The 12086-nt window shown below is 40.4% G+C and overlaps 1 protein-coding gene across 2 annotated transcripts in view; it reads left to right on the top strand.

Moving 5' to 3' along the window:
• The window catches only part of si:dkey-157l19.2 (uncharacterized protein KIAA1522 homolog), a 70132-nt gene that overhangs the window by 16599 nt on the left and 41447 nt on the right, over positions 1-12086 (top strand). For both annotated transcript variants that reach the window (XM_057858723.1, XM_057858722.1), the window contains exon 2: positions 4343-4661. In XM_057858723.1, coding sequence (XP_057714706.1) covers positions 4367-4661 — 295 coding nt within the window. In that variant the 5' untranslated portion in view covers positions 4343-4366. The remainder of the gene's footprint in view (positions 1-4342; positions 4662-12086) is intronic.

Here is a 12086-nt window from a genome sequence, read left to right as displayed (position 1 = left end):
CGGTGTTTTTATCTCCTCACCGGCGATTCACTTGGCTCGTCTGGGTTCGTCCGATTTCCTCCTCGGGAAGGCGGCGGCGTGCATAAAAACACCGAGAGGCGTCGGATGGCTCTTTAAGGATACTTTTATTGACCAAAACTAAAACGTGAGGGATGAAGCCAGTCAACTTTTCCAACTCACTGATCTCGCTCCCTCTCTCTCGCTCGCTCGCCCACTTTCTTCCTCTTTGCTCAATCTGACAACGCCGGTCACATTGAAATAACAGCGGCACCCTTGGGGGTGCCAGTAACAACCGCTTGTATCGCGAGCGCCTGCCATTCTAAACTTTATTCGCATGTATTTTTTTTTTTTTACCCGTCGACGGTATGTTTTGCCCGTCGACGCATTTACGTCATCGATGACGTCGACAACGTCGACTAGTCGGGACAGCTCTAATATATAACTAACAAAAAAATATTTGCACATGTACTGTATATATGCATACATGTATCTTAACATTCTAAAATAAAATACTGCATTCATTTATTTATTTTTTTAATTGAAAAAAATCCACGATGGACTGAGGGTTTGAAGTTTGAAGCACGAAGTAGCGAGGGATCACACTTTTGACCTCATTTTTACCAACCCAAATATAGTAAATACTCACTACTTTCATACAAGAAGCATTATGCTTGTAGACCAGTGTAATGTGACCTACGTACCTGTATAGTTCAATTGATCAAACTTTGGGCGCTTTCACACTAGCTGTGTTTGGTCCTTTTTAAACAGACCAGAGTTCTTTTTCTCAGAGAGTCTCCTTCGTTTTGTAAATGGGAACGCGCATACGTACTCTAGTTCGGAACAAACAAAACGACCTCTGGTTTGCTCAAAAATCGTCGGGTATGCAGACGGTATGATAACCTTAAGCCAAAATATCACGGTATCACAGTATTGCGGTTACAGCAAAATTAATTGTAATATTTTCCATAAAAAGCACGTGTGGATGACTTGTATCATGTTTACATTAAACACACACTCATTCTCAACACAGACAGTTGCCAGAGAGAAAAAAAACACGTTTTACCACCGCTAGACCCACTAAACACGCTGGAGTAAACTCTCGAAGCTGGTAGGAAATGTTCACGACAGTGTTTACTAACCTTTAATTTTGTATAAATGCGAAATCATATTGGAGGTATTGCCTTCTCGGCAGCCACCCTCCGCACACGTATTACATGTCTGTTGGCCCTCCTCTTCTAAGCCGCAGCCGTCTGTAACTTTTCTGCAGCTGAAGTATTCCCATACCAGTGATTTCGTTTTCTTCGATAGGGGAAAAAGTTAAGGAATTTCACCTCCTCCAGCCATCATGTTGCACAGCTAACTCACTGACACTGAGCAACAACCTGTGGGGGAAGGTTGAGCCTTACAACAGCAAGCGAGGGATTTCCCCATGCATTTTTGGGGCATAAAAAATAGCTAATACCATAGGAACGGTATGACGGAAAATTTTTGCGGTTTTGAAACCTTGACCTTTTCCTACTACGGTATACCTTGAAACCGGTAATCGGCACGTGTCTGAAGCGCACTCTGCCTCGTTTGTGAATGCAATTGGAGCCAGGTGCACTTACGCCCAGGAGGGTGGTACTTCCTCTGCTAAAATTGTTCAATCAATGGGTGCGCCTTTCGTCCGATGCTATTCGGAAAGTTTGATTGGCGTTAGGGCTGGAGCTATCGATTATTTTAGTAGTCGATTAATCGATAAACCATTAGTTCGAATAATCGAGTAATCGGATAAAGAACATGAAAAATTAAATTACTTGAGCTGAGCCTCAAACGGTATAAAAAATAAATGAGGACCTATGTACAACAAAAGAACAATTGGCTAACTTACATCGCAAAATTCCGCTAGTTTAAACTTTTTTTTACAATGCTCTTAACAAATGGTTGACACTTATCCCCACAAAAATAGGCTAAATATACCTATAAACTACATTAAGAATGCATTAAAAAAACATTAGCTCAAACAAAATTTAGCTTATGTTGGTCTTAACAGGGAGCACCTGGATTCAGCCATGTGAAGTGAGGCTGACTAGAAGGCAGTGTATCCACCCAAATCAATAAAACTAAATGCAAACACTTTCAAAATAAACCATTACAACGTCACTTTAATTAAACGAATACTCCAAGCAGCAAAATTTAATTCAAATACTTTTTTCTAATCGAATACTCGAGTTAATCGATTAATCGTTGCAGCACTAGTTGGTGTAGTGTGAATACTGCAGGTTTTCAACATGTAATATGCAAGTTTTGTAGCGAGGTATCTCTCCAACCGGACCCTGGTCTTCTTGGTCTAATGTGAATGATCCTTTTTTTTCATTGGACCATGACGTGATTTGGAAGATTTTGGTCTGGTCTCATGAAACATGATTTTGGTATGTTTTCGAGAAAACACAACACTAAAAGAACACTATACTGTACCTACAGCAAATCATGGATCGTCTTCAACTTTGTCAAGGTGAATGGAATAAATCAACAGTTTGAGTTATCATGCAACCTTCAGTCTTCTGCTAGAAAGCAAAAAATATAGTCCAATGTCCATTTTGAAGGGCATGTAAACAGCATATTGGAACACATGAGGACTCTAGCAGGACATGGAAAAAAAAAGGTTGTGTTTGTCTTGTTTAAAGGAGAGATGCAGAATGATGCGTACAAAATACTGTATTTTGACCGAGTAGATGTTTTTAATAGGATTTTTAACATTCCGGCTCATTTGTGTAAATCTCTATTCTAAGTGCACAAAAGGATCTCGTCAATTTCGTTAGTTTGACAGTTTTACTCTTAGTGTGTGTTCATCCTGTAGATGTGTTTGCAAAGACTAATACTTGGAGGCTTTTAAGTGTAACCGTGGAAATAGTAGCATGAGTCAACTCCTTAAGAGCAGACGGCAGTAAGTCACTGGGTGGTCCTTTTGCCACATCCTACTACAGAGGAACTGCTCTGGTTCCTCTTTGGAGCAATAATCAGGGAGTTTGTGGCACTCACAGCATCCCCTGGGTTGTAAACAAAGGAACCGGCCCGTCTCCATAGAAAAGCGTCTGATTTTTGCATACACAGGTCTTAGTCATAGCTAAAGGACTGTAATTTGGAGCAGCAGAACCACAGGGATCAGTGCAATGACCTGGTGATTTCCTTTCATAAAGATCTAATCATCCATGCATTGTCTTTTAGAAGGCCTTTCTCCAAGACTCACTTAAAGTTAAGCTCAGTCACACGAAATTAAGAATCTTTCCAAACCCCCAGTTACTGGCGCTTTGCATACATTGCTGTGTGCATATATTTTTATCACCCTTTTACCAAGAGTCCACATCCATATTTAACTTTTATGGCATTTGAAGGAATATTCCTTCCCATGTTTCCACAATTTCCCACGACGACTTTGGCAACATGTAATAGCTAAAACATTAATTAGCCCAAAATGTTTGTGTTTATCCTCCATGTCTGCTTTGACAACGAGAGTTTATTTGGAAATGTTTCTTTTCAGTAAGTTTTATGCTGAAAGACAGAAGTTTTTTTTTTTTGGGAGGGGGGGCGGTGCCATGCTTGAATGAGCCAAAAACAATTGAGCAACACTTGATGACTAATCAAACCAGGATTTATGATTCTTCATACTCAACATGTATCATTTTCTTCCCTTTCTTGCTCATTTACTTGAGCTTACTGGTAAAGTTGTGGAAACACATTCTTACTCTTATCCTGTGAGTAGTAGATAAATAACTAATGAAGTATGCTGCTGAAAGACTCCTAGTGAATTGTGCAGATTCCCAGGTGGAGTACATTGGTATAGTTTGGCAAGGTAAATGAGGGAGGAAAAGGGAGGGCGATGAGCTCATGGTGAGAGATGAAAGGGTGGACGTGATTGAAAATAACACAGACCTTCTCTGATAGGAACTTTGATGGGCAACTAGGAATGTTTATTTTCCTGCTTTAAACTTCCTAGTGTGTAGTTGTGCATATATGTAGAAGTCTGTGAGCTGAGGGGTGCGGCTTTGTGAGTTATGACTCCATGCTGTGGAATGAAGGGAGCGGTGCCAGGCCTTTCTTTGCAGAACTGTGAAGTTTGGTTTAGAGGCTGGAGAGAGGACTGAGTTTGGCTGCCTGCAGAGTAGCACAAACACAACACACATAAGCATACAAATGGACCCCAAGTTTCAATGTAGTTTATTGTTAATAATCTATCACTGTCAGTTTACAGTAGCTACTTTTGTGGCGCACCCAATAAAGCTTTTGAATGTACCTACCAGACATTGAGAAACAAAGCAAGCACTGTTGATGAACCCATTCTTTTTCTGTGTGTCTGTTTTAGGGCTCAAATCCAGCAAGCGGTGGGATGTCCAACCGTGACTCGCTGGGCTTTGGGGATCTGATTCCCCACGATGTGGTTGAGATCTTTGCCCAAGAAAAGCATCATAAAAAAGGGAGGAAAAAGCGCAGTCACTCCCTGGGCCGGGCCTTGGGCTGGCTAAAGGGCAAGAAGAGGAAGGATCACGAAGCTAATGGGCAGAATCCAGGTCTCGGTCCCGCGCTGGACTTGGCTTTGGACGGACACGTGCCTGCGCATCTCAGTGGGAACAAGGGAGGACACAAGTCAGGAAGACAGAGCCACACTCAAGGAAACAGCCATGGTAAGAAACCTTTGCATCGATGATCATATATTTTTGCTGTACTCTGTACAAAAGGGTTTTGTCTTAATCTTTCTGCATTTTACTATTGATATGAAGTTAAACTCTGTAAAGTGCAACCCTTATAGTACGTAGAACGCAATTTCAGTTGGCCTGTCATGTTTGGGTTTTACAGCATATCTCACATTGTATCTGTTGCAGCGCCACACTCATAAAACCTGAATTAATTCTGCATGTAACATCAAAACAGTGACAATGGTGTACTGAAAAGGTGATTAGTGCTGCAGATGTGATGCGAATTAGTCACTTCTTGACATTCATAACAAGCTGCTTTACATAACAGGTGTACAATGTATTTATTGTACATCTTGTCATGTTTGTTTCCCCCTGAAGCCACTTGAAACTTGTTCTCCAATAAGAAGTAAAAGAAAAAGCAAAGCATTTGCACAAAGTTATGTATTTTTTATGCTCGCAGATTTAATTTCAAAACATCCTTAAATTGTAGCATCTTCGTATTGTGTCAAAAAGGAAATGAGTGTTTATGCGCAAATACGTATGGATTCGTGTAATGTTGACAGAAACAAATACTAGCTATAATCAATAGCAACATATTTCGAGAGTTTGATGGGAACCAGTGGAATATTTTGCTACCCATGCCTGGGCATCGTTGTTTGTTAACTGGATGGCTGTTTGAACAGACTGGCTTCCTACTCACCCGCTGACCTTTAGAATTGCTTTCTTTGCTGTTTTCTGTCCCATTCCGTGATACAATCACAGATTTACCTGGTCCTAGTGTTACCCCTCCAAGTGCTGTATTCAGACTGTGTGAACCAGGGCTTTTTCAGACATTAGGTCACACTCACACAGCCATATGAAGGTGGTTTTAACACACACACACTTTGAAGGGCAAAAAATTATTCACACTCACCTGCAAAAAGAGACTTTCCCAGAGGTGTGCTCAGCAGGTCTTGTCTGAGCTTGCACATGCCTGCTGTGCAACCCCAAACCAGTTTTCTCTCTGCAGTCTTGTGAACACTGCGTTCTCGTTGAATGCAAAACAGCTTACTTTCTTCTTTTCTAAATTTAATAGTGATTACTCAAATGTCTTTGTCGCAGGTACAATCAGAACAAAAACATCGGACACACAAGCAGTACTTTTTGCAAATGAGGCAGCGCTTGCAAAAACACAAAAGTACTGCTTGTTTCAGGCTTTTTTTTTTTTTTTAAATGCCTGGTATTTTGGCAGCACTCTTGCAGTCTTGGCTGGTTACTTTCGGGACAAAGGAGAGTCTGCTTGTTAAGCTTGCTGCTACTTCTCCAAGTGTGAACCTAAAATCTGAGTGGGGTTGGTGTCAGGGGATTTCCACAAAGCTCAAAAAGATTTTGGCTGCCACTGAAGTTTCATTTCCAGTTAGTTAAGTAAGAACACATGTTCAGACACTGTACAATGCATAACTTTACTGATAGCCATACTATTATTTTCATTACATGTTATAAATAATCTGTTATTGTTGTATAACAGTTATATTTGCAAGTTGTTGTTTTTTTATAGTGCTGTTGCATTAAATCAGATTTGCCATATGTTCCTAATAAAATGTCTGGTGAGTGCAGTTTCCTTGTTTAACAACTTTTGCTGCAACATGTGGTTCACTGCGCTTAGAACAAAAAGCTGAAAGTTTTGTAAGAGAAAGTAAACTAAGTAGGCGATAAGAAGATATCGTTTTGCAAGGGCAGCTTGTATGTTAACCACACAAGTGGGACCTTGCTTATCTCCTTATGTGGACATTTTCTAATGATAAAATGTAAAAATACTCCAAGTATGAATTAAAAAAGAAGCATGTAGAGTTAGTTGCTCTTTTTAACTTTTCATGTTGAATTGACCACTTTAGGGGCCAATGTCTATGCTTGCGTGTACAGGGGAACTTCCAAAATCAAACACGATCGAATCTGTGTTGGATTTCCAAGTTGTTATTACTGTAATTGAAGATGGTATTGTTATAGTACATAAACAAGTGAATGAAACTGTTATAAGGTCATGAAATCGGTTTTAAGTAATATTGGAAATTCTTATAGAGATGCACAAGGTATCGTATAAATGATATTCACATAAAATAAATATAAAGTGGTACCTCTACATACTAAGTTAATTCGTTCCAGGACCTTGTTTGTAAGTCGAAATGGTCGTATGTCGAGCAGGATTTTCGCAAAACAATACATTATAATACATTATAATCACTAATTTGTTCCATAGCATGAAAACGTACACTAAATCCTTAATAAATGCTGCTTATATTATTGCAAATGGCAATTACACAGAGCAAAACAAATAAATCATTAAAAAAAAAATATATATATATATATAAATTAATTAATAAATCATTTTGTTCAGCTGGGGCGGTCAATAGGCATGTTTTGTTGCACAAATTCTAAAATAAATGATTAAAAACCTGACGAAACTGGCGATTTTTTGGGGTGGGGGTGATGTTACCACAATAATAATTGTCACCTTAACTTATAAAGACTGGCAAACGGAGGTCGAGGAGGACCGTCGAGATTCTAGACATTCTACGGTCGTATTGTCAAGTTAGCACCCACCATGCTCATATTTTTGTATCATTTCCAACTTCATTTCAATGGTAAGCCTCACCTTTTACCTTTTTTTGCCACCTGCACTAACATTCTTGGAACCAATGATGATTTCTCTCACAACAAAATCTGCTGTGCGTCAGTCTTGCGGGAAAACAAAGTAAATGCGGCGGTGTCAAAAATCGTCGGATTTCGAGCATGTCGTCGGTTGTAGAAAAAAAATGGCTAGTCAAATTTTACGTCAGATGTCGAAAAGATTGTGTGTCGAAGTGATCGTATGTTGAGGTACCACTGTACCGCTCAAAGTACAGTATTTAAGTATGCAGTATGACGTCAGTGATGTTTTTGTCAACAATGACTATAAAGAAAATATTTAGTCAACGAACACTTTTTCATCATAATGACGGGACGATAATGAGCTAAAAACATGTTTTGGGGACGCTTAAACATATCGAGACGAATGCCAGTTTTCATCTGACGAAATGAGAACAAGATAAAAATTCGCATAGTTTCCATCACATGTTCACAATGTGTAGTTCGTCTGCATCGTAGAAGTGTCTGGTTGTGTGACATGCTCGTGTCACTCGTGACATGCTGCGCCCCCTCAACTGATCCACTAGTGTCCTCTCCAGTCTTCCCATTGCTTGTTTTGAGACACACACAGTAAAATTTATCTTCTTATCTTTGCAAGAGAGAATATGCAATTTTGCTTTAGCCTTTAAAGGTTTGTGCTGAGTGATCATCACACACTAAATGTAACTCGTAGCATTAGCGTAGCATTCACGTTCGTGTGACAAGCGTCCAATTAAACTCTCTGACAACTTTTTTTATATACAGTTCGTGGCATCCAGGTGGGTATAATTAATAGAAAATAATGTACTGTTTGCCTGCTGAGTGTGTATTATCATGTGATAGATTTGTAGATGCGCCAATATGTGCTCGTCTGTCAATGTTCATTCGAAATAGTTGGAAACCTTTTTTTATTTATTTAAAAAAAAATTTTTTTACAGATAAAGGTAGGCAGTTAACGTCGACTAAAACTGGACAAAATTAGAAAACATTTTGAAATGACTAAATAAAACATGACTAAGACTATTAAGTGTTATTGTCAAAAAGACCAAGACGAAAATTAAAAGGGCTGCCAAAAACAACACTGAATGAAGTAGGCAACTAACGGAGAATATATTGTTTTAAACATTAAAAAATGACACGGCTTATGGGAGCAACCATTTTGTGAGGCCAGTTATACCCATTCATATACACACTGACTCGAGCACAGATGCACGAGATAATGGGGATTAATGACATGATTTTATTACAGGCTGAAGGCCTGTGAAGTCGAGGCTTATATTGTTCTTGGGGTTGTGTATAGTATAATCGTTCCTCTGATCTTTTAGACTTCACTATCAGTTGAAGAGACAGCTCCTACAGACATTGCACAATGGCTTCCCATAGGGAGCCGGGTCAGGCAGAGCGTCGAGGAAGCTTTCACTGCGATAAACTCAAACACAAGCTGCGTTCTAACGCCGCAATTTGGTGGAAACAGGACGAAAGTTTTAGTGCATACAAGCAGGCAGGGGTGTCTCGAGTGATTTGGTCGAGGATTCAAGGTAATTATATACAGTTGGGAGAACAAGTATTTGATACACTGCCGATTTTGCTGGTTTTCCCACTTGCAAAGCATGTAGAGGTCTGTAATTTGTATCATAAGTTCTCTTCAACTGTGAGGGACGGAATCTAATACAAAAAACAGAAAATCACGTTGTATGATTTTTAAATAATAAATTTGCATTTAATTGCATGAAATAAGTATTTGATACATTGCAAAAATCGAACGTAATATTTGGTACAGAAACCTTTGTTCGCTATTACAGATACCAAACGTTTCCTGTCGTCCTTGACAAGGTTTGCAAACACTGCAGCAGGGATTTTGGCCCACTCCTCCATGCAGATCTTCTCCAGAGCCTTCAGGTTTCGGGGCTGCTGCCGGGCAACACGGACTTTCAGCTCCCTCCATAGATTTTCTATCGGGTTCAGATCTGGTGACTGGCTAGGCCACTCCAGGACCTTAAAGTGCCTGTGACACGAAAAAGCATGTTTATTTCATAATACACGCGGTATTTTATGCCCCTGAATGATATGGGCTGCTTGGATGTGTGTGGAAGCGATCGCTATTTTTATTTAGTTTTTTGAATCCCGCGCCATTAAAATGATTGACTTCCGGCTTCGGTCTTGCATTGAGGAGGAGGGCGCTGTGACGTGTATGGTAGAAGACGTCCTCTTCACGCTACAGTGTACTGTTGTGTATGAGGATGAAGGATTCAACTGATTTTGCTGATTAATACGTTTATTTTTCGCATCACGCCAGCCAAACGGCTGCAGAAAAAGAATTCTGTATGAGGGAGAGGCGTATGCGCCTTTTTGGAGTTTCAAAAGGTTCCCATTCACCGTGGATATTTACTGTGGGACCATTGGACTTACGAGGAAGTGAGTAAACATCTTGTTTTGTATTATGTCAAATACGAATACAGCGATTACAAACTAAACACTACAAACTTCCTTTAAATGAAGGACTACTTACGTTTGATCATTGATAGGCATGTAAAAAGCTCTCCTAATGCTCATTAGCAGCAGCACGTTAGCTGCACAACAACTCCAGCCACCCTCCTCCGGGGAACGAACTGTAAATTGCTCTCCGCCGGGCGGTTTGCCGATCCGCAAAGACAATCGACAACCGGGTCGTCATGTCAAATAATCCAGGATAGTTATGTGTGATTTTCCGCTTCGAAGACTTTGAAACATCACTCGGTTCGGGTTAGCATGTCGGCTAGCTGTCACGCCTTCTGGTTTGTTTACATTCTCCGAAGCCGGGGAAGGGAAATGACATATGTCCGATTTAGGTGTCATAAAATATCGTTCGGGAGGTGCGACAGTAAAGGTGAAGTCGACAGTTTTGACCATTATGGAGTAATTTTGCCATGTCGTCCTGAATGAATGCATTTTTATTATTTCATATTCCATTCAGCACAAGACTGTTATTTGTCATGACCATGCCATTTATTTAGCAATTGGGGAAAATACTTGGCTAAAAAGAATATCCTGTAAAAATATTGAAGTAAAGAGACAGAAACAATGACATTTTGCCGCTCTCTTCGTCGCGTTTTCCTCATTGTGAATAGTTCCCCCTCGACGGGCTGACTGGTCCTTCTCAAGCCATTTATATAGCTATTGGGGAAAATACTTGGATAAAAAGAATATCCTGTTAAAATATTGGAGTAGAGAGACTGAAACAATGACATTTTGCGGCTGTCTTCGTCGCGTTTTCCTCGTTCTGAATAATTCCCCCTCAATGGGCTGAATAGTAAAATCCATGAGCCCAGTCTACCGCTGACGTCATCCACCTGTTGGGGACGCTAAAGCCCTATAATGGTAGGCGTGGCTAACCGGCAGATTAAAAGACTAATTTCTCGTCATCTGTGCTTTGCTAAATTGTTGTATATAGTCGAATCGTCTCAAAATATGATTCTAATTCACATAATAATGCCATTTAAGACTTTTTTTCTCGTGTCATATGCTCTTTAAGATGCTTCATACGGAGCCACTCGTTAGTTGCCATGGCTGTGTGCTTTGTGTCGTTGTCATGCTGGAAGACCCAGCCACGACCCATCTTCAGGGCTGTCACTGAAGGAAGGAGGTTGTCAGCCCAGACCTGGCGATACAGTACATAGCCCCATCCATCCTCCCCTCAATACGGTGCAGTCGTCCTGTACCCTTGGCAGAGAAGCAGCCCCAAAAAATGATGTTTCCTCCTCCATGTTTCACGGTTGGGATGGTGTTCTTGGGGTTGTACTCATCCTTCTTTTTCCTCCAAACACGACTAGCCGAGTTTAGAGCAAGAAGTTCAATTTTGATTTCATCCGACCGCATGACCTTCTCCCATTGCTCCTCTGGATCATCCAGTTGGTCAGTGGGAAACTTCAGACGTGTCTGGACATGCACTGGCTTCAGCAGCGGGACCTTGCGTGTGCTGTAGGATCTTAATCCATAACGGCGTAATGTATTTCAGATGGTTTTCTTCGAGACTGTGGTTCCAGCTCTCTTCAGGTCATTGACCAGGTCCTGCCATGTAGTTCTGGGCTGATACCTCACCTTCCTCATGATCAGTGATGCCCCACGAGGTGAGATCTTGCATGGAGCCCCAGAACGAGGCAGATTGACCGTCAACTTGAACTTCTTCCATTTTCTAATAATCGCTCCACCAGTTGTTACCTTCTCAACAAGCTGCTTGCTTATTTTCCTGTAGCCCATCCCAGCCTTGTGCAGGTCTATTATTTTATCCCTGATGTCCTTACACAGCTCTTTGGTCTTGGCCATTATGGAGAGGTTGGAGTTTGTTTGTTTGAACATGTGAACAGATGTCTTTTATACAGGTAACAAGTTCAAACAGGTACAGTTACTTCCGGTAATGAGTGGAGAACAGGAGGGGTTCTTATAAAAGAACTAAGAGCCGACATATTTACTAGTTGGTAATGTATCAAATACTTATTTCATGCAGTTAAATACAAATTTATTATTTAAAAATCATACAACGTGATTTTCTGTTTTTTGTATTAGATTCCGTCCCTCACAGTTGAAGAGAACTTATGATACAAATTACAGACCTCTACATGCTTTGCAAGTAGGAAAACCAGAAAAATAGGCAGTGTATCAAATACTTGTTCGCCCCACTGTCAAATAGCACCATGAATGCACTTTGAAACGTTGTGAAAAAAATGAAATGAATGGAAAAAAATTAGTGTAACTTGAGCTTGAAATATTTATGGAATATAAGGAATGGAGAAT

The sequence above is a fragment of the Corythoichthys intestinalis genome, chromosome 15 (genome assembly GCF_030265065.1).
Source record: "Corythoichthys intestinalis isolate RoL2023-P3 chromosome 15, ASM3026506v1, whole genome shotgun sequence".
Lineage (NCBI taxonomy): Eukaryota > Metazoa > Chordata > Actinopteri > Syngnathiformes > Syngnathidae > Corythoichthys > Corythoichthys intestinalis.
Note: the sequence above shows the minus strand (reverse complement) of the source record. Positions and strands in the feature narration are given on the sequence as shown.